Here is a 27,730-nt window from a genome sequence, read left to right on the forward strand (position 1 = left end):
TAACTCCGCCCGGGGAGGCGCGCGCAGGCGCAGTCCACACGCGATGCGGGGCGGCCGGGGTAGGGGGTGCGGCAGGTCTGAGTGTCACTTGACCGGGTGTCCGGCCAAGTCTGCAGCTCCGCCCCGCCCTGCCCTTGGGAGCGAGGGAAGGGCGGGAGGGGCAGGAGAGGCTTTTCTGGGGCTGCATCAAAGAAGAACTTGAATTTTTCCGAGAACGATGCTCACAGACCCTGGGGCGTGCCCGTGTCTGACGAAGGGCGGAACCCGTCGATGTGCCCCGGGGTCGTCCTGCAGCAAGATCCCGGCCTCCGCCGGCTTGGCGGCCGTGGGCCTGCTGACAGCCTTTCTGGGCACGCTCGCTGCTCTGCACGGACGGGCCCCAGGTATGGCTACCTACTGTCCGTGCTTTTCCCCGCCAATACTCTGTCAGGTTTATTTTTTTGCTACTCAGTGTCTTTCCAGGATAGTTTCTGTGGCCAATCTAATTATTTTGATATCATAATGTTTTACGCTCACGTGGTAACTCTGGTTGTCTCTACTTAGGCCCCAGGAATGACTCAGCCAAATGTGATGATAAATTAACGACCAGATCAAACATAATCAGCATAACCTGGTTTCAACACTAAATGATGCTCTACAACTTGTTACCATCGGAAGACAGTTTATTTGTCTTCACGCTTCAGTTCATTTGTGTAAGCTGTTTGGAACAGCCAGTACACTTTTTTCCTGTAACTGCTCGAAGGATTCATACCAATGGAAAATAATGTAGACAGCAGTAGTCAGTTTTAATCGCACAACATGTCATGTTACAGATTTTACATGTTCGAAGAAATTCCTTGGTGGGCCCTCCAGGCAGTCCTTTTTTTTTTTTTTTTTATTCCTTGTTTTCATCCCTCATTGACTACTGCCTTCTCCATATATGCAGTTCCAGATATTTCCCACTCTACTCAGGGTCCCAGTTATCTCAGCGTCCGGCCTGCCTCTCACAGCTTCGCTCCCTCTTGACTTCTTTCCCTCTCCTCTATGAGGAAGGTCTTCTTTCTTTCCATAAGTTCTCTTGAATTAGTCCCTTTGGTACCCTCCAGGAACTGACTCCATCACTTTACCCCTGCATCTTTTTCACTTCAAGTTGTGCCTCTCCATAAACTCCCCTTTGGTTTTAAGATATGCTTAACTTTCCCCTGCAAAACAAACCTCATTTCCCTTGACCTGACACCTCTTAGGTTGGTACCATTCACCATTTATTTCTCCTCTTTTCCACAAGACTTCTTTTTTTTCAAGTTTTTAAAATTTTTTAATAATTATAGGTACATAATAGTTGTATATCTTTATACAACTATTTGTTGTACCTTTACAGGGTACATGTGATGTTTTGATACAGGCATACAATGTGAATTAATCAAATCAGGGTAATTGGGGTATCCATCACCTCAGGCATTTAACATTTCTTTGTTTTAGGAACATTCCAATTCCATTCTTTTAGTTATTTTAAAGTATACCCTAACTTATTGTTGATCATACCCACTTTGTTGTACTTACAAATATTGTTCATTCTATCTATATTTTTGTACCCATTAACCATCCCCACTTTATCCCTGCCCCTCACTACCCTTCCCAGGCTCTGGTAACTGTTATTCTACTCTCTGTCTCCATGAGATAAATTGTTTTTAATATTTAGCTCCCACATATGAGTGAGAACATGTGAGATTTGTCTTTCTGTGCTTGGCTTATTTCACTTAACATAATGTTCTCCAGTTCTATCCATGTTGTTGCAAATAGGATTTCATTCTTTTGTGGCTATATAATATTCCATTGTGTATATGTACCACAATTTCTTTATCCATTCATCCATTGATGGACAATTAGGTTGATTCCATATCTTGGCTATTGTGAATAGTGCTGCGATAAACATGGGAGTGCAGATATCTTTTTGATATACTGAATTCGCATCCTTGGGATTTATACCCAGCAGTGGAGTTGCTGGGTCATATGGTAGTTATATTTTTAGTTTTTTTGAAGAACCTCCACACTGTTCTCCATAGTGGTTGCACTAATTTACATTCCCACCAACAGTGTACAAGGGTTCCCCTTTCTCCACATCATCATCAGCATTTGTTACTTACTGCCTTTTTGATAAAAGCCATTGTAACTGGGATGAGATGTTATCTCATCCACAAGTCTTCATAATAGAATTCTCTACACTTGCTGCTCCCTCTTCCTCAACTCCCCCTCATTGTCCAGTCTACTGTGGTCTGGCTTCTACTCCCTCCACTTTATTTAATTGCAAGGCTACCAGTGACCTTCCAATGACCAAAGACCAAAGCTTCATTTCTTCAGCCTACTCATTTGACATTTTTATTTATTTATTTATTTTTTGAGACAGAGTCTCACTCTGTTGCCCAAACTAGAGTGCCATGGCGTCAGCAACCTCACAGCAACCTCAAACTCCTGGGCTCAAGCAATCCTTCTGCCTCAGCCTCCCAAGAAGCTGAGACTACAAGCATGCGCCACCATGCCCAGCTGATTTATATATATATATATTTTTTTTTAGTTGTCCAGATAATTTCTTTCTATTTTTTTTTTTTTTTTTAGTAGAGATGGGGGTCTCACTCTTGCTCAGGCTGGTCTCGAACTCCTGAGCTCAAACTATCCATCCACCTTGGCCTCCCTGAGTGCTAGGATTACAGGCATGAGCCACCATACCCAGCCTCATTTGACATTATTGATCATTCAACCACTTAGAACTCTCTTCTCACTTGCTCCTGTTGCCTCTTAGTTTCTTCCTTCAGGTTCTTTTTCCGTCTTTTTCCAGGTCTCTGGCATTTATATCTTTCCCCCATCTGCCCTGTAAATTTAGATGTTCTCCTGAGCACTCTTATTTCTCATATATATGCAGTTCCAGACATTCTCTTTCTTAATGGCTTCAACAAAATACTTAAATTTCAGGTTTCACCTATGTTTGTATTTATTTATTTTTATTATTGTTTAATTTTTTTTAGAAACAGAATCTTACTCTGTTGCCCAGGCTAGAGTGCAGTGGCATGATCATAGCTCACTGCAGCCTCGAACTCTTGTGTTCAAGTAATCCTCCTGTCTTAGCCTCCTGAATAGCTGGACTTACAGGAACATGCCACCATACTTGACTAATTTTTTTTTTTTTTTTTTTTAGTAACAGGGTCTTGCTATGTTGCCCAGGCTGGTCTGGAACTCTTGGCCTCAAGCGATCCTCCTGTCCCAACCCCAGAGTGCTAATATTACAGGTGTGAACCACCATACCCAGCCTTTACCTGTTTAAATGATAGCCAGCTGGCTGGGTGCATGGCTCATGCCTGTAATGCTAGCACTCTAGGAGGCCAAGGCGGGAGGATCATTTGAGCTCAGGAGTTCGAGACCAGCCTGAGCAAGAGCAAGACCCCCATCTCTACTAAAGAAAAATAGAAAGAAATTAACTGGACAGCTAAAAATATATAGAAAAAATTAGCTGGGCAATGTGGCATATGCCTGTAGTCCCAGCTACTCGGGAGGCTGAGGCAGAAGGATTGCTTGAGCCCAGGAGTTTAAGGTTGCTGTGAGCTAGGCTAATGCCACGACACTCTAGCCCCGGCAACAGAGTGAGACTCTTGTCTCAAAAAAAGATAGCCAGCTTAGTTTTAGTCTGTCTCCTTAGATACAAACTCAAATTTCCAGCTGCCCATTTTGCATCTTCACATGATTGTTCCTCAGGAACCTTGAACTCAGTAAGGTGAACACAAACTCACGGTCCTTTCCCCATTCCTCAATCTGCTTCTTCCCAGTGTTCTTTGTCATGCTCACAGCATCAGTCATTTTCCACTCCTCCTTCTTTGTCACCTCTTCCTTCTGACCGCAGGTTCTGTGGAGCTTATTTCTGCAATGTCTCTCATATATAATCCTTCCTGTACATTTCTACTGCCCCAGGTGAGTTCTTCCTCACTTCTCATTGGCTTGGCACCACCTTCCTAACTTCTAGTTTTGCTTTTTCAACATCTGCTTCCCAAAGCCATCCTTCCTACTGCTACTGGCATAATCATCCTAAATACATCCCCCAGGCCCCAGCTTTATTAAGATATAATTGACAAAAATTATATATGTTTGCAGTATATAAATTGATGTTTTGCCATATGTATACACAGTGAAATGATTAAAGCAGGCTAATTACTAAATACTTATGATCCTATCATTTCCCTCCCCAGTGGCTTCTTCTTTACCTGGAGAATACAGTTAAAACACATAATGTAGCATGGCATTTCTACCTGCCAGATTAGGTCCAGTCTACCTTTCCAGCCCTGCCTGCCCTTAATAAACCCCAGAGTGTAGCCCAGTGGGTCTCAACCCTGGCTGTGCATTGAGAATTCCTGGAAAGCAATATCAGAGTGAGGCTTGGGCATCAGTATTTTTAAAAGCTTCCCCATGCCGGTTGTGGTGATTCACACCTATAATCCCAGTGTTTTGGGAGGCCAAGGTGGGAGGATCTCTTTAGGCCAGGAGTTCAAGACCAGCCTGGGCAATATAGTGAGATCCTGTCTCTACAAAAAAAAAATTAAAAATTTGCCAGGTGTGGTGGTATATGCCTATAGTCCCAGCTACTCGGGAGGCTGAGATGGGATGATCGCTTGAGCCCAGGAGCTCGAGGTTACAACAAGCTGTGATCAGGCCACTTCAATCCAGCCTGTCTCTAAATGAATAAAAAATTAAAAAGAATGCTTCCCCAAAAGTGCTAATGTGCAGCTAGGGTTGGGAACCCCTGGTCTAGCCACAGCAGACCACCTGTACTTCCTCACTTTGTGGTGACTGCCTTACCCCAAGCTTCAGGAACTGAGAGCATTTATGGGAGTGGATTCTGGACTGATGGCATGGAACTAAATAACAGCTCATCACTTACTGGTTGTGGTTGTGTAACCTTGAATTAAATGCTGTTTCCTCCAAAAACCCTTTCCCAATCTTCCCAGTCAGAATTAATCTCTTTTCTCCATAATATTTTGTCCTTGTTACAGCACAGGGCTGATTTATGATAAGCTCTCAATGGAATTTCATGAAATTAAATTACCACACTGCACTTTATTGTCATTATTTGCATGAATATTTATCCCTTACACTAAATTAAAAACTCTTTGAGGGCAGAGATTATATGTTATTCATCTTTGCATATCCTACAGTGTCTTATACATATTAGGTGCTCAGTAGGTTTTGAATTCTACAGAGGAACTGGGTATTTTTTTTAAATGAATTTTAGGGAAAGAAATAACATCAGCCAGGTACTCTGTTATTTTCAAATATTGCCAAGCACAAAACAATCTAGCTCACTCACCACCAACCCCCACCCCAGCACTAAGGTTTTATGATTCTCTAGAATATGGGTCCCTTACTCTATAGTGGGGAACTAGTGGAATGATGAATTTCCATGGTTACCATTGCAAACCCATATTGCCTTGCCAAGTCTGACAACCTGGCATATTCACATAGGGAGTCATGTTATACAATAGTGTAATGTACACAAGCAATCCACAGAGGAACAATAAACACAGTTTTCCTTCATACACATTCTCAATCATAAGGGTAGCTGGATTCAGATGTCTACAAATCAACTATAATTTTAGCCATCCTCCTTGACAATTCTCTTTTCCCAAAATAAAGTCATGCAGTTTAGTCATCTGGCTTAGATTGACTGATTAAATTGTGACTCTGGAAGCCATGAGTTATTTTGCTTGTACTTTTGCTTTATTTGTTTAGCTAGTTATTTGTTCAAGCATTATTTGGCATTTTCTTAGTATGGTAGACTCTGGTGGGCAGCTGCCAGGAGCCCAGAAGGAGAAATAACCTCCACTGGGACCTCCTGTATCTCCTCTGACCCAAAATTTCAGGACAACTGAAAGAAAATCAGGACAGAAGGGTTGTATGTGTCTTAGTCAATTTACTGATTTATGATGTTTATTGTTTGTCTCCCACCTCCAGAATTTAAGGTCCTCCAGGGCAGGGATCCTGTTTTGTTCTTAATGTATGCCAGTCACCCAGAACAGTGCCTGGCAGACACTGGGCTGTCAGTACTCATTCAGCGACTGAATGTATCCCAAGTGCTTCTTCGTCTGTACCTTTCTCCCCAAGAGAACATGAGAAGGGGGTGCCTTAGTGACCGAGGAGGGGCGAGGGCTGGGCCTGTGAAGGCCAAGCCAAGACCCTGGACAGATCCCTCGACCCGGAGCTCACCGGGCAACGCGACGACCGCGTCCAGAAATCCCACCCTCTGAGTGGGTTCGGGGATGAGGCGCCGTCTCTGATTGGTCCGCTGGAGGTGATAGGCAGGAGGGACAGCGAAGGAGGAGCCGCGCTCTAAACTTCCGGGCGCGGCGGTTTGCGCGGCCGGGGGAGCCATTGGCCTAGCAGTCCCGGTTGGCTTGGCGGTCCCCGAGTGATCCCGGCGGCCCGTGGGGAAGACGAGGAGGGTGAGCTGGGAGAGGACCCCGGGGTGTGCCCGTCAGTTTTTTTTTATCCCTGAAATGTTAGTAACGGGATTCTGGCGGCCGCTTGGGAAGAGAAAAAGTGTGGGGAGGGGGCGAGACTGGGCATGGGTGTCAGGAGGGAATTGGGAGACGGTCATTTCCCCGAAAGAGGCCTTGGTGGCAGTTGCGACCCCAGCTCCCCCCCCCCCCAGGCGTCTCGCTGTGACTTCCCACAGACGCCTTACCTTATCCACTCATTCACATCTAACTTCACTGGCGAGGAGAGGTCGCAGTGGCTAAGGTTGAAGACGTGTGGGTGTGGTGGTCCTTTCTGATTTCAGGATTAGGGGGCCTGGAATAATCCTTCACTTTTCTGCTTTCCTGGTTTCTGACAGGTTTGAGCATGGCAGAAGGCAACACCTTGATATCAGTGGATTATGAAATTTTTGGAAAGGTGCAAGGGGTGTTTTTCCGCAAGCATACTCAGGTATGTGGCCCACGTTATGAGCATGGGAACAAGGGACATGTGCCTGGCAAATGTAAAGTAGAAGAAGCTGGCTATTTGGTAGATGCATGGCAGAGAGGTAGTTTGTAGAGCATTGAGTATGAAAATGCTGTGCAGTCGGTAAATCATGATATAAATGAAAGATTTTCCTGCAGCTGTTACTGGTGTTTTTCTAACAGTAGTGCCTAAGCATCTAGATGCACGTATTAATAAGCTTCTCTCTTCCAAGGTGAATAGAGGGCTTCCCCCATTCTCCCTGTTGTGGCACCATCAAACCAAGTCACATTTCTTTTAGGAAAACTAACATTGATCAAAGAGATGAAGAGATGATATTTAGATAAACTGATGACATTTATGGAATTTATGTAAATGCTTCTGTAGCTGCTGCATTTTCTTCAGACTTCTTTCATTTCTCCAACCTTCCTCCAATTCTCCACTTAATTCCTTTTTGCCTTTCAAAGAACATTTACCTTTTCCAGCTGAAGTTTTTCTAATTAAAAACATTTTATCCATTCCAGAATAGGTAATGGTAATGCTGAACATGGAGTCTGGTATTCCTACTAGAGTAATAAGGAGTATTTGAGGAGATGAACAAACTGTTGGCAGCCTCTACCTCTGCTTTACAAAGTGTCACTAATCTTCCCTCAACACGCACACACAAATGCAATCTCAATTTCCCTTATGCCTTTTGTAGCGGGGTGTCAGACTATTGCCTTACCAGTATGTCTCCAACCCTACAAATGAGTTAGGACTTTAGAACCTTTTAAGTATTCCATTCCTGGGACTGTAGTACTTAAGATTCAAGTCTTAATCTTTAAAATATGAATTTTAATTGCCAGTGCCTCTTTTTCTACTTATTTGCAAATTATTTCTTCCCGTTTCATACTCATGGGAAGTACCTGTTGAAAAAAGAATTGCTGAAAGTCATAGCAAGAGCTATATTACAATCAGCTTTGTTACCAATTATGCAGGGCAGGTTCCTATGATTTAGTAAATTGATGTGACAGCTTCAAAGATTAATCACAGTTGTTGAGGAAAAGATGAGATGGTGGTATATATAGCACATCTTTCTCCAATTTACAGAGAAAATTAAAAATGCAGAAAACAAATAATGATTTGGAAAACTGCAAAGAAAATGCTATCTTTTTTCCTTAGACTGTAGCTTACTCTTTATTATTTATAATTGTTTAAATATATGTTTGTCTTTACAATTGTTTTGTTTTGCTACATAAAATTCCTGCTTTTAAAATATATAATTCAGTGATTTTTAGTGTATTCACAAAGTTGTGCACTAATTCCAGAACATTTTCGTCACCGCAAAAGAAATCCCCTACCTATTAGCACTCACTCCTCCCAGCCCTGGCAACCACTAACCTGCTTTCTGTCTCTATGCATTTGTCTATTCCAGACATTTAATATAAATGGAATCATACAAATATGACCTTTTTTATGTTTGGTTCTTTCACTTAACAGCGTTTTCAAAGTTTATCCATATTGTACTATGTATCAGTACTTTATTCCTTTTATGGCTGAATAATATTACATTGGATGTATATACCACATTTTATTTATCCATTCATCAATTTATGGACATTTGGGTTGTTTCCAATTTTTGCCTATCTATCAATAATGATGCTATGAACATTTATGTACATATTTTTGTTGTAGACAGTGTTTTCAATTCCATATGGTAACTCTGTGTTTAAGTTTTTGATGAACTGCCAGACTTTTCCAAGGCAACTCTACCATTTTACATTCTGAGCAGCAATGTATAAGAATTAGTTTTTTGGTTGTTACTGCCTTTTTTTATGACAGCCATCCTAGTGGGTGTGAAGTAGTATCTCATTGTGGTTTCTTGTTGTTGCTTGTTTTGTTTTCAGGTATCAGTGAATTAAAAAAGATTCAAGTCATACAAGAAATGTTCGTCAACCACAGTGGAATTAAACTACATATCGATAACAGATAACTGGAAAATCCCAAAATAGTTGGAAACTATATAACACTTGTTTCTAAAATTGTGGTAAAATATACATTATGTAGAAATTATCATTTTAACTATTTTTAAATGTACAATTCAGTAACCTCAAGGATAGTCACTGTGTCGTGCTTCCATCACCACCATTCATCCACAGAACTCTTTTTATCCTGCAAAACTGAAACTGTACCCATTAAACACAAACTCCCCATTCTGTCCTCCCCTCACTGGCAAACAATCATGATTCTGCTTTCTATCTCTATGAATTCAACTACTCTAGGTACCTCATATAAGTGTAATTATACAGTATTTGCCCTTTTGTGATTGGTTTATTTCACTTAACATAATGTCCTCAAGGTTCATCCATGTTACGTCATGTGTTAGAATTTCCTTTCTTTTCAAGATGAATAATATTCTCCATGTGGTTTTGATTTGCCTTCTAATGACTAATGATGTTGAGCATCTTTTCATGTGCTTACTGGCACATGAAATAGGATATTATATGTCTCCTTTGGAGATATGTTCATTCAGATCCTTTGCCCATTTTTTAGTTATTTACCTTCTTATTGTTGAGTTATAAGAATTTTTTTATATAATCTGGATACTAGTCCCTTAGCAGATGTATCAGATATTTCTCCCAATCTGTGGGTTGTCTTTTCACTTTCTTCATAGTGTCCTATGAAGTACAAAAGATTTTAATTTTGATGAAGTCAAATTTATCTGTTCTTTTATTGCTTGTGCTTTTAATGTTATGTCTAAGAAACCTTTGCCCAATCCAAGGTCATGAACTAAGAATTTCCTACTTTAAGCTCTTAGATTTAGGTTTTTGATTCAGTTTGAGTTAATTTTAATGTGGTATGAGGTTTTGAGACCGGACCTCACTCTGTTGCCCAGACTAGAGTACAGTAGTGTCATCATAGCTCACTGTAACTTCCAACTTCTGGGCTCAAGCCATCCTCTTGCTTTCGCCTCTGGAGTAACTAGGACTACAAGTGCATGCCACCATGCCCATGTAATTTTCTTATTTTTGGTAGAGATGGGGCCTCACTATATTACTCAGGCTGGTCTTGAACTCCTGGGCTCAAGCGATCCTCCCACCTCAGCCTCCCAAAGTACTAGGATTACAGGCATGAGCCACCACACCCAGTCCTGACTTTATTCTTTTGCATGTGGATATCCAGTTGTCCCAGCATAATTTATTGAAAAGAATATTATGTCCCCACATTGATTTGTCACGGCACCCTTGTCAAAAATCAGTTGACCACAAATGTAAGTTAAGGGTTTATTTCTGGACTCTCAATTCTATTTCATTGATCTATATGTCTACCTGCCATAGTTTGGATGTTTGTTCCCTCTAAATCCCATGTTGAAATTTGATCCCCAGTGTTGGAGGTGGGTCCTGATGGGAGGTGTTTAGGTTATGGGGCAGGATCCCTCATGAATAGATTAATGCCTTCCCTGGGTTGGGGTGAGTGAGTTCTCACTCTATTAGTTCCCTGAAGAGCTGGCTGTTATAAAGAGCTTAGCACCTCCCCTCACCCTGCTTCCTCTCTCATCATGTGATCTCTACAAACTTCATTTCTACTTTGCCTTTCATTGTGTGTGGGAGCAGCCCGAGGCCCTCACCCAATGCAGATGCTGGTGCCGTGTTTCTTGTACAGTCTGCCGAACCATGAGCCAAAAAAACCTTTTATTTATATAATAAATTAATTACCCAGCCTCAGGTGTTCCTTTATAGCAACACAGAGTAAACTAAGATGCTATCCTTTGGCCAATACCACAGTATCTCAATTACTGTAGCTTTATAGTAAGCTTTAAAATTGGGAAGTGTGAATCCTTCGATTTTGTTCATCCTTTTCAAGATTATTTTTAGCTAGTCAGGGTCCATTATGTTTCCCTGTGAATTTTAGGATCAATTTGTCAATTTCTGCAAAAATGGCAGCTAGGATTTCAATAGAAATTGCTTTGAATCTGTAGATCAGTTTGGGGAGTATTGCCATCTTAACAATATTAAGACAGAATGTCCTTCCATTTATGAGATCATCTTTAATTTTTTTCAACAATGTTTTATAGTTTTCCTACATGGCTTGCACTTCTTTTGTTAAAGCATTCTATTGTTTTTGATGGTACTATAAACAGAATTGTTTCCGTAATTTCATTTTTGATTGTTCATTGCTAATGTGTAGAAATACAGTTGATTTTTGTATACCAGTCATATCCTGCAACCTTGTGAAATTGTTTTTATTAGTTCGTGTGTGTGTGTGTGTGTGTGTGTGTGTGCACTTTAGGATTTTCTGTATATTGATATGTCATCTGCAAGTACAGGTAGTTTTACTTCTTTTCCAATCTGAATGCCTGTTCTTTATTTTTCTCTGCCCTGGCTAGAAGCTCAAGTATAATGAGTAGAGCAGTAAGAGCAGACATCCTTGTCTTGTTCCTGATCTTAGGGGGAAAGTTTTTAGTCTTTCATCATTAGATATGATGGTAGCTGTGGGTTTTTCACAAATGCCCCTTATCAGGTTGAGGAGATTTCCTTCTTTTCTTAGTTTGTTGAGTGTTTTTATTATAAAAGGGTATTGGATTTTGTTGAATGCTTTTTTGCCATCTACTGAGCTGATTGTGTAGTTTTTGTTTTGTTTTGTTTTGTTTTGTTCTTTTTTTTTTGAGACAGAGTCTCGCTGTGTTGCCCAGGCTAGAGTGAGTGCCGGGCGTCAGCCTAGCTCACAGCAACCTCAAACTCCTGGGCTTAAGCCATCCTACTGCCTCAGCCTCCCCAGTAGCTGGGACTACAGGCATGCACCACCATGCCCGGCTGATTTTTTTCTATATATATTTTTTAGTTGGCCAGATAATTTCTTTCTATTTTTAGTAAAGACGGGGTCTCGCTCTTGCTGAGGCTGGTCTCAAACTCCTGACCTCGAGCGATCCACCCGCCTCGGCCTCCCAGAGTGCTAGGATTACAGGCGTGAGCCACTGCGCCCAGCCTATTTTGTTTATTAATATGGTAGATTAAGTTGATTACTATTTGTATATAGAACCAACCTTGCATTCCTGGGATAAATCTCAGTTTGTCATGGTTTATAATCCTTTTTGTATGTTGCTAGCTTTGGTTTGCTGGTATTCTGTTGAGGATTTTTCATTTATGTTCATAAGGGATATTGATCTATAGTTTGTTTTTTTTTTTCTTGTGATATCTTTGGTTTTGGTATGAGGATAATGCTGGCTTAATAGAATGAGTTGGGAAGTGTTTCCTCTTCTGTGTTTTGGAAGATTTTATGAAGGATTGATGAGAGATTCTTCTTAAACATTTGGTGGAATTTACCTGTGAAGGCATCTAGTCCTGGGCATTTCTTTGTGGGAAGTGCTTTTGATTACTAATTCAATCTCTCTACTTGTTATAGGTCTATTCAGATTTTCTATTTTTTTTCTTGATTCAGTTTAGGTAGTTCATCTTTCTAGGAATCTGTCCTTTTCATCTAAGTTATCTAATTTGTTGGTATACAATTGTTCATAGTATTCCCTTATAATCCTTTTTATTTTTGTAAGGTTTGGTAGTAATGTCCCTTCTTTCATTTCTGATTTTAATAATTTGAGGCTTCTGCCTTTTTTTCTTGATCAGTCTAGCTAAAGGTTGCCAATTTAGTTGATCTTTTCAAAGAATCAACTTTTGGTTTTATTGATTTCTCTCTGTTTTTCTATTCTCTGTTAAATTCTCACCTCTAATCTTTATTATTTCCTTCTTTCTGCTTGTTTTGAGTTTAGTTTGCTCTTCTTTTTCTAGTGTCCTAAGGTAGAATTCTAGGTTATTGATTCTAGGGGACTTTCTTTTTAGATTGCAACTAGAGTTGGTCTTACATTCCTTAAAATATCAGATGTGAGAATGAGTGAGTGTGTGTGAGCATGTGATTAAAAAAAAAACCAAAACAGATGACTGTTTAAGCAGAAATATGGTTATGAGGTAGAATTAGCTTTTTGGAATTTTCTTAGGAAAAACACTGTTTACTTGTTTAAATAGATATTCAAAACTGCACATGAATCAGTAACATTGTGTCATCATTTAAAAAATAAGAACAGAATCGAGAATACAAATGAAACCTATAGAAAATTCCCATTCTCAACACTGGTCAAATTTGGGAGTTTTTCTTCACTCTCAGGAGTTCAGATAAATAACATTGCAAGTTAAAGATTTATTTGACTGTTATAACTTCCTGCTCAAAACTGCACATTCTTGTATTTATTTACCATATAAGGTAACTCTAAGAACTAGGGATAACCAACTCCCTAAGTTTAATCTAAGCATAAAGTCAGTTGGCATGAAGTCTTCCTCTAAATCCATTCTCAGCATTCTTCTTTTATGCTATCTTCTTTGGCACTTAGCAGTGCATGCTGTAGGTATTTCCTATTTTTCTTCATTCCTTAATTTCCTCTGTATCCCTTAAACTTATTTATTTGACTGGAGTCTCTTGTTCATTATGCAAGCATGTCTTTGCTTTGAACATAAGTGATCTGATGGATACTTCAGTTCTTCATCAAACATTTTTTTGCTGTGCATAATGTTTTCTTTGGCTAACTCCAGCAATTTCCCACATTTACTAGGTTGCTACTCTGGCATTTTGACATGCAATCATGTTAACTCCCATTTTCTTTTGTAATCCAACACTTTCTATTTAGATAGAAATAATAATCAATGACTTTTATAATATCCTAATTATATATTTATAAAAAAATAAAATTCCCTCTAAAACATTGCTACTTTTCCTAAATTCAGTCTTGCCACAGTTTAATGACTTAAAGGAAAGAACATTGAAAAGGGTGAGAAAAGATAGCCACTACAATGATTAAATGCTCTTCGTAAGCTTATTCAACTTTAACACATTAACTGCCATGTGAGTTATATTTGACTCAATCGAGTTTTGTGCCCTGGACCTCATGAAGCATATATAACTCACATATCTCTTCACCTTGAGAGCATATAAGTCACACACAGAAAACAACAAAAAATAACAAATTTTTCATTAAATTAGAAAGGATCGTTTTGTTTTCGAAGTTTTCATTGTATTTTTGTAAGAAAGCACTGTGGCCCCAAGGAAAATGTTTTTCTAGTGTGGCAGTCAATGTTAAGGCATTGTGATTGTTTAGACAAAAGAGAAGAAAGTCAAGTGAAAACCTAATAGTTATGTAGTTTCATGAAAGTTTGGTGTTCATAGGCTGATCACCAACTGCTTTCTTTCTGTAGGAGGGTGACAGAAAGTGGGCTTTGGATGCAACATAAAGATGTTGGATTAGACAGTTTTTCTACAGTGAGAACAATGAGATGAGTTGCCCAGGAAATTGTGAAATGCTCTCTAATGATTTTTAAAGATGTTATGGACACTAATTCATCAGGACATTTAGGTGTGGTCCTGGTTAAAGACAAAGGGAAGGATCAGATAACTTCATGCTTTTTCCATTTAACAAACCCAACAGATGCTTGATTAGGAAAAGAGAAAATAAGCAAGATACAGCCCAGTATCCTAAAACAGTCAGCCTTAGGGGATCATTTTGAAAGCATCTGTTTTGGACTTATATCTTTGGTACTTAACCAATTTGCTTAACCAAATTGACTACAGAGTGAAAAATTGTAATGCCTGGGTTTCATAGGGTAGAAGATGGAAATGGATTCGAGTGGCCAACGCTTCATGCTAAGATCAGCAATAAGATCCTTCTTGCTGTCTTTCTTTTTTGACCGTTCTGGACAATATCAAATTAGTTCCAGTGGCTTGATTCTGGGCAAAGATTCTAGCAACAGATTTTAGCCTCACTTTGTTCAATCTCACTGGATATCTCTCTCTCTTTTTTTTTCCCCCTTTAGGCTGAGGGTAAAAAGCTGGGATTGGTAGGCTGGGTCCAGAACACTGACCGGGGCACAGTGCAAGGGCAATTGCAAGGTCCCATCTCCAAGGTGCGCCATATGCAGGAATGGCTTGAGACAAGTGGAAGTCCCAAATCACACATTGACAAAGCAAACTTCAACAATGAAAAAGTCATCTCAAAGTTGGATTACTCAGACTTCCAAATTGTGAAATAATAGCCTGAATCTAAATTTTTTAAGATAAACTCTGTGATTTTGGTTTTTATTGTTAATAGAATTATTGTGTGTTCAATATTAGCATTTGTCAGTAACTTATTTTAGTATCAGATATTTGATTGTTACTGTATATTACATGTATGCTAGAAGGATTACAACTGTATACAATTCTAATCAATAAAAACACATGAAAACCTTCTGCTTAGGGTACTTTTTAAAATCTTCAGTGAACTTCCTTTTGGGCAAAATAAGAGGTATTCATTCAGATTCAGATTCATTCAGATTCAAACATCTGTAGGACGAGGATTTTGAGGTAATTTAAAGAAGTCTAAAAGAAGTTACTTCAAATCATTTCTTTAAATGGTTTCTATGAATTTTTCTTGAGGAGATTGCATGCCTAATACGAACAAATACCACAAATTCGATTTGATTCGAATGATGTATTGGACTAATTACTTTTAGTTTTCTGGAACTACTGCTGTCATTCCTTGCCTCTTGGTAAGGAGTTCACGTAAAGAAATGTTACGTATGAGCTGAACTGATTCCTCCCAAAATCCATATGTTGAAGTCCTAATCCCCAATACCTCAGAAAGTGACTGTATTTGGATATAGGGCCTTTAAAGAGGTGAATAAGGTTAAATGAGGCTGTTAGGGTGGGCCCTAATCCAATCTGACTGGTGTCCTTATAAGAGAGAATTTGTGGCCTAGATGAAGCTGACAAAAGAGTTCCAAAGTGTGAATCAGAGCCCACCTCAGAGACACTGTTGTTTGGGCCACACATGTTGATGTCTACAGGAAAAATGAAGGCTTTAATTGAAAATGTATCAAACTCCTAATAGACAATGAGCTGAGAAAGACTATCCTGGTTCTGTTGTTGGTTTGTGAGGGCTGTTTGGCTAGTAGAAATCAACACTATTTAGTAAGTACTTGACTTTAGTATTCAGTGGTCTTCTTTTGAGGCTAATTAGAGGATTAAGCAATAATGAAAGCACTCTAAGTTTGGTTTTGCTTGTATGAGATGGTCAGTTCCACAACGTGTGTATTCTGACACGTTTTTAATGTGTAGCCAGGGTGTTCAGGTTTCCAGTCTTGAAAACAATTGCATAGATTTCAGAACATAGAAAGGACATTTGTGGATGTTACTGCACATTTTTAAGAGTCTCTCTCAGAGTCTCCCTCTGATGCCCGGGCTAGAGTGCGGTGGCATCATCCTAGCTCACTGCAACCTGAAACTCCTGGGCTCAAGTGATCCTCCTGCCTCAGCCTCCCAAAGAGCTGGACTACAGGAGTGTGCCACCACGCCCTACTAATTTTTTTTTATTTTTAGGAGAGACGGGGTCTTGTTCTTGCTCAGGCTGGTCTCAAACTACTGACCTCGAGCATGATCCTCCCAACTTGGCCTCCCAGAGTGCTAGGATTACAGGTGTGGGCTACAGGCATGTACAGCCCGCACATTTTTAATTCTTTTTTTTTTTTTTTTTTTTTTTTTTTTTTTTTTTTTGAGACAGAGTCTCACTTTGTTGCCCGGGCTAGAGTGAGTGCCGTGGCATCAGCCTAGCTCACAGCAACCTCAGACTCCTGGGCTTAAGCGATCCTACTGCCTCGGCCTCCCGAGTAGCTGGGACTACAGGCATGAGCCACCATGCCCGGCTAATTTTTTTGTATATATATTTTTAGTTGGCCAGATAATTTCTTTCTATTTTTAGTAGAGACGGGGTCTCACTCTTGCTCAGGCTGGTCTCGAACTCCTGACCTCGAGCGATCCACCCGCCTCGGCCTCCCAGAGCTAGGATTACAGGCGTGAGCCACCGCGCCCAGCCGCACATTTTTAATTCTTAACACTAATTTATCTGTACAAATGTTTTATATGCATATATTTGGATATAAAACAATTTATGTAAATATTAGTAATAAATGATGGCAATGAGGATATTGTTATCTTCATTTGTTTTCAATGATCATTTAGTATTCAACGATGGAACAGCTGGTATAACATAAGTTGCTGGAGTGAAGTATTTGAGATTGGAATCTTCATGCCTTGAACAGAACTTATCTCTTAGATTCTCTCCCACATTTTCTTGGAACTGGGCTTTGAGTAGGAACCAGATGATGTTCACTGCTGAAATTCTGTAATGCTTTCCATTAAAGGCAAGTTGAAGACCACGAAAGCTGCTTTTGCCTCATCCAGTGCTGAGAAAGAAGGTATTGTTTTCAAGTAGCAATGAATCAATTATTGAATTAAATCCCTTTTTTAAGTAAAACCCAGAATGTACCATCTTCTTTCCTTTCAGTTTAATAAATGGCATCATAAAGATGACTTATTGCTAAGTTAATACTTTTGAAAGTGTCAGCATAATAGAATTTTTAAATTTTTAATATTGGTCAAAATATTAACTTTATATTAATATTTAAGTTGAATAGGTGAATGAATTTCCTATAAATTTGTTTATCATCGGTGAGAATACTGTTCCATTGAATTATATTATGCAGTATAAACCATAGGTGTTATTAGAAAGTGGAGGACTGCCTTTCTCATCTAGGTCTTCTATTAATGAGAACTTGCTGGGCCAGGTTCAGTGGCTCGGGCCTGTAATCCTAGCACTCTGGGAGGCTGAGGTGGGAGGATCACTTGAGGTCAGGATTTCCAGACCAACCTCAGGATTTCGAGACCAGGCTCTGCAAGGCCATCTCTACTAAAAATAAAAAAATTAGCCAGGTGTGGTGGCACATGCCTGTAGTCCCAGCTACTCAGGAGGCTGAGGCAGGAGGATCATGTGAGCCCAGGAGTTGGAGGTTGCTGTGACCTAGGCTGTTGCCACAGCACTCTAGCCCAGGCAACAGAGCAAGACAATGTCTCAAAAAAAAAAAAAACTTGCTGTAAGTGTTCATATTTTTAAATGTTTGGCAAATCTTCATGATTTTCTATTTCTGATAAACTCAGTATAGTTAATGCCAGAATATCCTACCATGAGTAAATATTTGTATTTTTTATGTAAACCTAGTAAAAAAAATAAGTTATACTTCCTTGGAAGATTAAGAGATGGGAAGAGTAGATAGACATTCACTTGTAAGTTATTGAAAATATGTGCATTATTCTCCTACATATTAACAAAAATTATTTGAGATAATTACATGGTTTGGTTATTCAGCTTAAATTTGAACTGTGGCTTATTTTATACATGTTGATGTTCTTGTGTCTGATTGTTTTATATGATTCAAAATTCTATCTTTAAAGAAATTCAGAAAATTTACCTGACATACATTTTGACCTCGCAAGAAATTTATATTTGTATCAGTATTGAATTTTGGCCAGTTCTCCAATATAAGGAAGTTACTATTTTAAAATAAAGCAAACTGTTTTATTTCTCCTGGGGAAATAAAGAGAAAAGTTGAACACAGATGAAAGACCCTGTGAAGACAGCCATCTACAAGCCAAGGAGAGAGGCCTCAGAAGAAATCATCCCTGCCGACACCTTGATCTCAACTTCTAGTCTCCAGAACTGAAAGGAAATAAACTTCTGTTTAAGCTACTCAGTCTGTGGGATTTTGTTATGGTAGCCCTCGCAAACTAATATAATATATATTATATAAGCAATAATCAGGATTATGCTTCATCAGCCTTAGAAGATTGATTGGGTTTGGTTGGTCATTAAAGTCTTAATATATGTCAGACGCTTAATGGGTTTGACAAATTTGTCATAAATTTCAATTTTCTAAAATAAATTTTCAACGAAAATGAGACAGAAAGCAAAAGGTGAGGATTGGTTAACAGTTTGCAAAACACTCTCACAGTGTTCTCAGAGTTCTGCTATCCTATTGTTATAAAAGAAACTGTGGTGGCATTGGGAAGATATCAAAAAAGTTAATGAAGAGAATCTTGGTGTCCTCATCTGTGAATTAAGAAAGTGGAACTAGATAGTTTTTCAGCCTTTTCCAGCTCTGAAATGCTATAATTCTAAGATGGAAGGCACTGGATTTGTTCATTCACTGAGTGCCTACCATAGGCCAGGCACTCCTCTTGGCCACAGGGATACAGCAGTAAGCAAAACTGACAAAACTCCTTACCTTCATACAGCTTACGTTCTAATGAGAGAAGACAATAAACAAATACATAAAATATGTGTTGAATTAAATGGCAGTTCCAGCAAAGGGAAAAAAATGAGAAAAGAGGAAAGGGCAAACACAGGAAAGGACATAAAAACAAAAGTTACTAGAAGCAGTCTTTCACACCATGCCAAAAGGGGATAAGGTCTGAGAACTGCAAGTACCCACCCATGTGAATAGACTCTGGGGTGCCGAGAGTGCCCCCGGCTGGGCGCTACCTGGTGCGCATGCGCACCGGGGTGTCGCGGAGGCACGCGCGCTCTCAGCGAGTCCCCTCAGAAGCGCATGCTCGTGGGCTCGCGCATGCACGAGCCTTTCGTGCGTGCACGAGCCTCTCGTGCCAAGGTGCGCGCGTGCAGCGTCCGAGGCGGTTGGTATCCGAGAGTCGATGAAGCGTGATTCGAGGTGACTTGGGGGGAAGCACGCGACAAAAGGATGATTCCGAGAGCTCTTCTGACACCAGAAGGGCCCTGGTGACAGCTGCGGGCAGCTTTGCGGAGCCAGATGCGCCGGGGCCCCGGGAACCCCCGCGGCCTTGGGCCGGGCGGGCCGGTGTGTGGAATGGAGTCGGGAGGGGCCGGGGTGGAGCCGGAGCCTGGCGGCCTGCGCCCTGCCCGGGGAGCGCGGCGCGCTCTGCAGCCCAGGCCTGCCTAGTGCTGGGCCCGGGCGGCTCGTCCTGGTCGTCCCAGGCGTTGTGGTCCTGAAGGGCCTGGGACTAGTCAGGAAATCGCTGCTGTGGGTTTACATTAATCGGATTGCTTATTAAATGTTTCCCCCTCCTTCGCTGCGGGCTGCGAAGCTCATTACCTTAGAAATCAACACAAGGTCTGCAGTTAATAGCCCCGATTTTCCCGCGTTTGGAAAAACCAGCCCCACCACCAGCGAGAGGGCCAGCCCGTGCGTCTCTCACTGACGGAGAAGAGAGGGAGAACTTTAATGGCCCTAGAATCTTATTTTTTTTTTACCTGCAAGAAAACTTAAAATGAATTTCAGACAGCCCCGTACCATCATTAGCATTGCCAAGGTAGTTTGTGCCTGTCTGAAAAGACCAAGAGAGTATTAATAAGGACCTTCTAAAAACTTGTCAAAGTAATACATGAACAAGATTGAAAAATCAAATGGCAAAGAAAGATTTCTGTGAAAAGGAATTTTCCTGCTTTATCCTTTCCCGCTCCCAGCCTGTATCCCCTGAGGCAACTACATTTAACCAGTAGTAACAATAATAATAATCTCTTAATGCCCATCTCTCTTTGATACAATTTGACTCTTTTAATTTCCTCCTGTTGCTTCACCTTCCTTATTACAATGTCTTAACACTTCATTATAAGTATTTTTCTAAAAGTCATGGTTATTGTGTAACATGTAAATATTATGAAACTAGCTTGGACATTTTTGTCATGAATAATTTCTAGCTAATGTTTCTTAGCTGAATTTAATTTAGGCATCTGTTTTTGGTGAAGTGGTTAGAATTTCGAGTTCTCTCTTACGGGTCAACTTCAAGTGTAATTATGATTTCACTTTAGGGCATGTGGGATTTAGAAAGCAGCAGTGAACATTATGAAATTATGAATGTGTCCTTTGGATGTTAAATGCATTGCACCAAGCATGAGCTGTGTGATCTGCCTAGAGATCAGAGGTATAATTTTGTTTTGTTTCGTTTCACAATTCGGTTTAATAAAAGAGATTTCATTTACCTCAAATGATATTTCTTCATAATGCTTGAGAGAAATGGGTAATGCTGTGTAACTCTGAAGCTTTGATTGCATATGTGTGTGTTTTTTTTCACTCCCATAGGCAATTATTTCCAGTCAGAGAAGGAAACCAGAGCCTGGCATTCTCACCAGCTTTTCACCTGCCATGATCAAGTGCTTGTCAGTTGAAGTTCAAGCCAAATTGCGTTCTGGTTTGGCCATAAACTCCTTAGGCCAATGTGTTGAGGAACTTGCCCTCAACAGTATTGATGCTGAAGCAAAATGTGTGGCTGTCAGGGTGAACATGGAAACCTTCCAAGTTCAAGTGATAGACAATGGATTTGGCATGGGGAGTGATGATGTGGACAAGGTGGGAAATCGTTATTTCACTAGTAAATGCAGCTCAGTACAGGACTTGGAGAATCCCAGGTTTTATGGTTTCCGAGGGGAGGCCTTGGCAAGCATAGCTGACATGGCCAGTGCTGTGGAAATTTCGTCCAAGAAAAACAGGACAACGAAAACCTTTGTGAAATTGTTTCAGAATGGAAAAGCCCTGAAAGCTTGTGAAGCTGATTTGAGTAGACCAAGTGCTGGGACAACAGTAACAGTATATAACTTGTTTTACCAGTTACCTGTAAGAAGGAAATGCATGGATCCTAGACTGGAGTTCGAGAAAGTCAGGCAAAGGGTAGAAGCGCTCTCACTCATGCACCCTTCCATTTCTTTCTCTTTGAGAAATGATGTTTCTGGTTCCATGGTTCTTCAGCTCCCTAAAACCAAAGACGTCTGTTCCCGATTTTGTCAGATTTATGGTTTGGGGAAGTCCCAAAAGTTAAGAGAAATAAATTTTAAATATAAGGAGTTTGAGCTTAGTGGCTATATCAGCTCCGAAGCACATTACAATAAGAATATGCAGTTTTTATTTGTGAACAAAAGACTAGTTTTAAAGACAAAGTTGCATAAACTCATTGACTTTTTATTAAGGAGAGAAAGTAGTATATGCAAGCCAAAGAATGGCCCTGCCAGTAGGCAAATGAATTCAAGTCCTCGGCATCGTTCTACCCCAGAACTCTATGGGATATATGTAATCAATGTGCAGTGCCAATTCTGTGAGTATGATGTGTGCATGGAGCCAGCAAAAACTCTGATTGAGTTTCAAAACTGGGATACACTCTTGATTTGCATTCAGGAAGGAGTGAAAATGTTTTTAAAGCGAGAAAAATTATTTGTAGAATTATCAGGTGAGGACATTAAGGAATTTAGTGAACATAATGATTTTAGTTTATTTGGTGCTGCTCTTCAGAAGCATATATCTTCTGATGAGAAGCATGACCAGGGCAGTTTCCAGGAAGCGTGTAATAACATTTTGGATTCCTATGAGATGTGCAATTTGCAATCAAAAGCTGTGAAAAGAAAAGCTACTATAGAAAGCATAAACACACAGAACTCTAGGGATTCAGAAGCTATCAGAAAAGATACAAACAATTCATTTTTGTATACTTATGAATCAGATGGCCAAGGCCATAGTAAAAGGACAGAGTCATCTACACAAAACAAAGATAGCTCTTGCTCAGACTCAAGGATGTTAGAACAAGAGACAATTGAAGCAACAGAACCAGGAGGAAATGAGAAACATAAAAAATCTTGCTTAGAACATAACTCTTTAGAAAATCCATGTGGGACCAGTGCAGAAATGTTTCCAAGCCCTTTTCAGACACCACATCACTTTGAGGAGAGTGGAATGGATCGAGAAATACAGAAAGTAAGTACTACTGTTAGTGGCATAGCTACTAACATCTTCAAAAATAATAGAATTCAGAATCCACTAGAGAGATTTAAAGATACCACTGAAATGGGATGCCAACCTCTGCCTTTTGAAACAGCATCACTGAGAGTACATAGTGCTCAGATAGAGAAAGAGAAAAGAAAAAAAGAACCTAGTCACTGTGGAAGAATAAACGTTTTTAGTTATGGACAAGTTAAATTATGTTCCACTGGCTTTATAACTCATGTGGTACAAAATGAGCAAACTAAATCAACTGAAACAGAGCACTCATTTAAAAATTATGTTCGACCTGGTCCCACAAGTGCCCAAGAAGCATTTGGAAATAGAACACGTCATTCAGTTGAAACTCCAAACATCATAGATTTAGCCAGCACCTTAAGTAAAGAATCTGCTCAACTGCCCAACAAAAAATTTTGCAGGACAAATATAAGTTATGGGCTTGAGAATGAAACTATAACAACTTCTAAAAATATTACTGTTTTTCAGGAAGGTAGTAAAAAATCACATACAGGTTGCTTATTACCTGATACATCCTCTGCTTTCCCTTGGCATAGACATCTGTCAAATGGTAGTAAAAGAACAGATAAATTGATTGGTTCCTCCAAACCCATAGTGCGTAAGAAGCTAAGCTTGAGTTCACAACTAGGATCTTTAGAGAAGTTTAAGAGGCAATATGGAACGGTTAAAAATCCTCTGGACATAGAAGTGGAGAAAAATTATATTGAAGTCACTACCAATCTCAGTCCTCAAGCTGAACCTGATGTTCCACTGAAAGATAAAAGCCACTTGGACAACTCTGATATTTATAAAATCATTACTGTGGAGCATAATGATTCCAATAGTTGTCAACCAGTAAGTCACATGCTTTACTCAGAGAAGTTTCCGTTTTCCAAGGATGAAGATTGTTTGGAACAACAGACGCCTCGTTTGAGAGAAAGTCCTGTAACTCTACAGGAGTTATCTCACTTTGATAGAAAACTTTTGGATCTTGAGAAGTTACCTAATTCACTAGCCTCTAAATTATCCAGACTGAAGGGTTCTGAAAAAGAAACTCAAACAGTGGAGGTGACGAGTCATTTTAATGAACTTCCAAATTCAGATTCCAGTAGGAAAGGTTTGTGCAGTGAATCAACCCTAGATTTTTGTAAGTTATTTAAAAATGAGCATAAAAAAACAGAGAGTGGTATCATCCCAATGTCAGATTCTGTCACACAGGATAATTCCTTTAATACAGATAGTGAAACATATTCTAACAACAAAGCAAAAGAGAACTCTGTGATTCCAGAAACTCCTTTGGTATTACCCTATGATTCTAAAGTTATCAGTAAAGATTCAGATGTTCTTATCAGAGCTTCAGAACAACAGATAGGAAGTCCTGACTCTCCCAGTAGAATGTTAGTGAGTCAGGTAGAAGATTCCACGGGCGACCAAAATGGAATTTGTTTTCCCAACAAGGAATCTAAAGCAAGAGCTTGTTCTGAAAAGGAAGAGTCCAACATGTGTTCTTTGGATTGGCAGCAGCATTTTGATGCAGCCCTGGGAAGAATGGTTTACATCAACAAAAGAACTGGACTTAGCACATTCATTGCTCCTACTGAGGACGTTGAGACCGCATGTACTAAAGACCTGACAACTGTAGCTGTGGATGTCGTACTTGAGAATGGTAAGTATACAGTGCTCGCTGGCATGAAATTCTTTTGAAGATAGGATAATGGGCAAGGAGTAAGATACACACTGTTCAAAGAAGTGATCTCAACAGATAGAACATTTTGAAAACCAGTTATAAAACACACGTTGTGTTTTATGGTATGTGAAGATTCTCTAGGTCCAACTCATTTAAATGTAAAAATACAATGAAAAATTGATATAGGATACCTTAGTGTACATATATGTGTCTAGGGGTGTATGTATGTGTAAGAAGAAAGAGGGTGAGACAGTCAAATTTTAATGAAAATAGTACTATTAATAGCTGGGGAGAGCCACAGTACTTTCCTATCCTACTTTCCCCTGCCTCCGAAATACACAGCTTTCCTAGAAATTTGTCTTTTGTTTATTTAGAGACAGGATCTTGCTTTTTCGCCCAGCTTGGAGTGCTGAGGTATGATCATAGCTCACTGCAGCTTCGAACTCCTGGGCTCAAGCAATCCTGCCTCACCCTCCTGAATAGCATGTGCCACCAGGCCTAGCTAATTTTTCTTATTTTTTATCGAGATGGAGTCTTGTTACATTGCCCAGGCTGGTCTTAAACTCCTGGGCTCAAGTGATCCTCCCTCCTTTGTCACCCAAAGTGCTGGGATTGCAGGCATGAGCCATCACACCCCCCAGAAATTTATCTTTAAAGGCACCTGCAGGCTGGGCACGGTAGCTCACGCCTGTAATCCTAGCACTCTGGGAGGCCGAGACAGGAGGATTGCTTGAGCTCAGGAGTTTAAGACCACCCTGAGCAAGAGTGAGACCCCTATCTCTACTAAAAATAGAAAAGTTAGCTGGGTGTCGTGGTATGTGTCTGTAGTCCCAGTTACTCGGGAGGCTGAAGCAGAAGGATCACTTGAACTCAGTTTTCAGTTGCAGGGAGCTATACCCTTCATTACACTCTACCTGGGGTGACACAGTGAGACTTTGTCTCAAAAAATAAAATAAAATAAAGGCACCTGCAGCGCCAGTGTGGTATTATCCTGGAAGTTTCTCTCTGTGCTCCCAGGTTAAAAGCCAGAATGATTCTGTAATCATCCTAGGTTTCCCTGTGAGCTCTATGGCTCAGTACAATACTATATTTATGAATTTTTTTCCAGAAAGTAAGACTTGACCATAAATTTTTCAAAATATAAGTTAAGTATACACTTTCATAACTATACTTTTCAAATGTACTTTACTTTAAAGCATATGGTAATCCACTTGATCTGTTTATGGTATAACTAGCTGTTACTCAGGAAGACAATAATATGGCTTTTAGATTATACCACAAGGCTACATTAGAGCCTGGACTAGGACTCTGGGTTCTCAGGGTTCAATCAACGTTAAAAGTGACATTGTTTTGGCAGTGTGTTGAGAGCCAGATGTTGGGAGATGGTAAAGCTGATTTCTATCTGGCTATAAATCCTGGCTTTGCACTACGAGGATAAACATGAAATCGGCACCCATGTTCAAAGTCTTGAATGCTGCTAAAGAATGTAAAGTGTATGAATATAATTTTAAGTCAACTCATAATTTCTCCTTAGAGGAATATCTTTAGCAGGAGGTTCTGATTTAAGGTTAAATAAGACCTTCGAAGTTTTTTCATTTTTTCCTTGTGAAAAATATAATCACTGTAGGAACTTTCAAAGTATTAAATAGGAGAAGACCCTTTTCTTTCAGTATTAGTCCTGAGATTATCAAGTTGCTTTTAAAGCAACTTTATGTGCTTTTAATCCATGTAGTTTTACGTCCTGATTTATACTGATTGCTTATCAGAGGTAAATCTAAGGCACTGGCACCTCATCTTCCTGAAATGCAACTGCTTCTGCTATGGTGCCAAAAAGCAACTGGATTACATTATACTGTGAGATGGTTGTTGCTAAAACAAAGGGGGAATCTTAGCTGCCATACTCACCATTGACATCTGCTCCTGTTAAATAAATCTAGATGCATAAAACACTTTAACCTACTTAACTTTCAGGACTAGCATATCTTGTAGTGAATTTTTGAGGGTCATGCTAAGTCATAGTTTCCTAATGAAAAATATTTTTGGTATAGAAGCAAGTTCCATGAAAAGATGGCTCCTCCACACCCTGCATTCACATGGGATGTTACCTTTCTAGAAATGGTTGATGTAGGCCAGGCACGGTGGCTCACGCCTGTAATCCTAGCACTCTGGGAGGCCGAGGCGGGAGGATCGCTCGAGGTCAGGAGTTTGAGACCAGCCTGAGCAAGAGCGAGACCCCGTCTCTACTAAAAATATAAAGAAATTAGCCAAACAACTAAAAATAGAAAAAATTAGCTGGGCATGGTGGTGCATGCTTGTAGTCCCAGCTGCTCGGGAGGCTGAGGCAGAAGGATTGCTTGAGTCCAAGAGTCTGAGGTTGCTGTGAGCTAGGCTGACGCCACGGCACTCTAGCCCAGGCAACAGAGTGAGACTCTGTCTCCAAAAAAAAAAAAAGAAAATAAATGGCTGATGTAGAGCAGGACATTAGGACAGTTTTGAACCATACGTTAAAAAGTTACATGAGATGAATTGTTCAGAGATAAGTGTTACTGTACAGAGGAGAGGCTCTATAAAGGTCATTTTAAGTAATATCAAGTCTCCAAGCCCTGGTAATTTTTTCTTTAAAATGTCTTTAACTCAGTTTTTTCTATTAGTAGTTAAAAACCTTATTTCACCTTATACCTTAATTTTTATCATTTTTAGTTAATCTCTCTTAAGTTTTTGTCCAACAGGTTTGTCTTTTTGAAATAACAGTTTCATTATGTTTTGCTCCTGTTCAAAAGCTGTCAAATTCAGCAGTTTCTAAAACACAAATCTGATCATCCTTCAGAGAGAAAGGTAGAATTCGAGCCAGATCTTACCAGACTTTGCAGTTTGAATTGAGAATCTTTCATTCATGCATCTATTCATTTATTCATTCAGCATTTGTTGATCATTCACACCATGCTAGGTGCTGTCACATTGCAGATTAACTGACTTTGCTTTCAGGAGTTCACAGTCTGTTAGGGAAGACAGTTATCTAAACATAATTGTAATAAGGTAAGTGTTATAATAGAGACATAAATTAGAGATTTGTGAAGTGTGCATCAAGTTATGGTGACAATTCAGTACCACTATATGTCTAATATAGGGTTTCTCTGAATAATTCTTTGCTGTAGGGTTTGTCCTATGCATCATAGATGTTTAGGAGCATCTGGCCTTTATCTGCTAGATGCCAGTAACACCCGTCACCCAAGTTGTAACAATGAAAAATACCTCAAGGCATTGCCAAATGTCCCCTCATGCAGAATTGCCTCCCATTGAGAATCACTGTGACCTCGTCTAGATATCATTCTGTCTGGTATGGATGGATATGGGACTAAGCATTAGTGTAGATTCCTAAGTTAACACAATAATTTCATTAAAGAACTTCTGATTCTCAATCTAGTGTTTAGTACTCTTTCTTATGTCTTGATTCAGTTTGTAC

At 39.8% G+C, this 27,730-nt stretch overlaps 2 protein-coding genes across 7 annotated transcripts in view; both read left to right on the plus strand.

Moving 5' to 3' along the window:
• Positions 1-95: 95 nt before the first annotated feature.
• On the plus strand, positions 96-15,201 carry ACYP1 (acylphosphatase 1). Of its 3 annotated transcripts, none has more exons than XM_045563683.1 (3): positions 96-383; positions 6,851-6,942; positions 14,787-15,201. In XM_045563683.1, exons 1-3 carry the CDS (start codon positions 218-220, stop codon positions 15,000-15,002), a joined length of 474 nt encoding a protein of 157 aa, XP_045419639.1. In that variant the 5' UTR covers positions 96-217; the 3' UTR covers positions 15,003-15,201. The 3 variants fall into 3 exon arrangements, with proteins under 3 accessions (XP_045419639.1, XP_045419656.1, XP_045419647.1); XM_045563700.1 differs by lacking the exon at positions 96-383 and adding an exon at positions 6,365-6,458; XM_045563691.1 differs by lacking the exon at positions 96-383 and adding an exon at positions 6,446-6,514.
• A 4,162-nt stretch (positions 15,202-19,363) lies between these two features.
• The window catches only part of MLH3 (mutL homolog 3), a 30,282-nt gene continuing 21,915 nt past the window's right edge, over positions 19,364-27,730 (plus strand). For 3 of the 4 annotated variants that reach the window (XR_006737945.1, XM_045563711.1, XM_045563720.1), the window contains exons 1-2: positions 19,364-19,511; positions 20,901-24,246. Coding sequence is in view for 3 of the 4 variants with exons in the window: in XM_045563711.1 (XP_045419667.1) it covers positions 20,964-24,246 (3,283 nt within the window). In the remaining variant the exon portion in view is untranslated. The remainder of the gene's footprint in view (positions 19,512-20,900; positions 24,247-27,730) is intronic. The other variant, XM_045563730.1, reaches the window with a different exon arrangement.

This window comes from Lemur catta, chromosome 1 (assembly GCF_020740605.2).
Source record: "Lemur catta isolate mLemCat1 chromosome 1, mLemCat1.pri, whole genome shotgun sequence".
Taxonomy (NCBI): Eukaryota; Metazoa; Chordata; class Mammalia; order Primates; family Lemuridae; genus Lemur; species Lemur catta.

Excerpts from the sequence above, each read along its gene's own strand:
- ACYP1 (XM_045563683.1), top strand. The coding sequence starts at position 218 with ATGCTCACAGACCCTGGGGCGTGCCCGTGTCTGACGAAGGGCGGAACC. Across the intron at positions 384-6,850 it reads TCTGCACGGACGGGCCCCAG|GTTTGAGCATGGCAGAAGGC; the intron begins GTATGGCTACCT and ends GGTTTCTGACAG. Across the intron at positions 6,943-14,786 it reads TTTTCCGCAAGCATACTCAG|GCTGAGGGTAAAAAGCTGGG; the intron begins GTATGTGGCCCA and ends TTCCCCCTTTAG.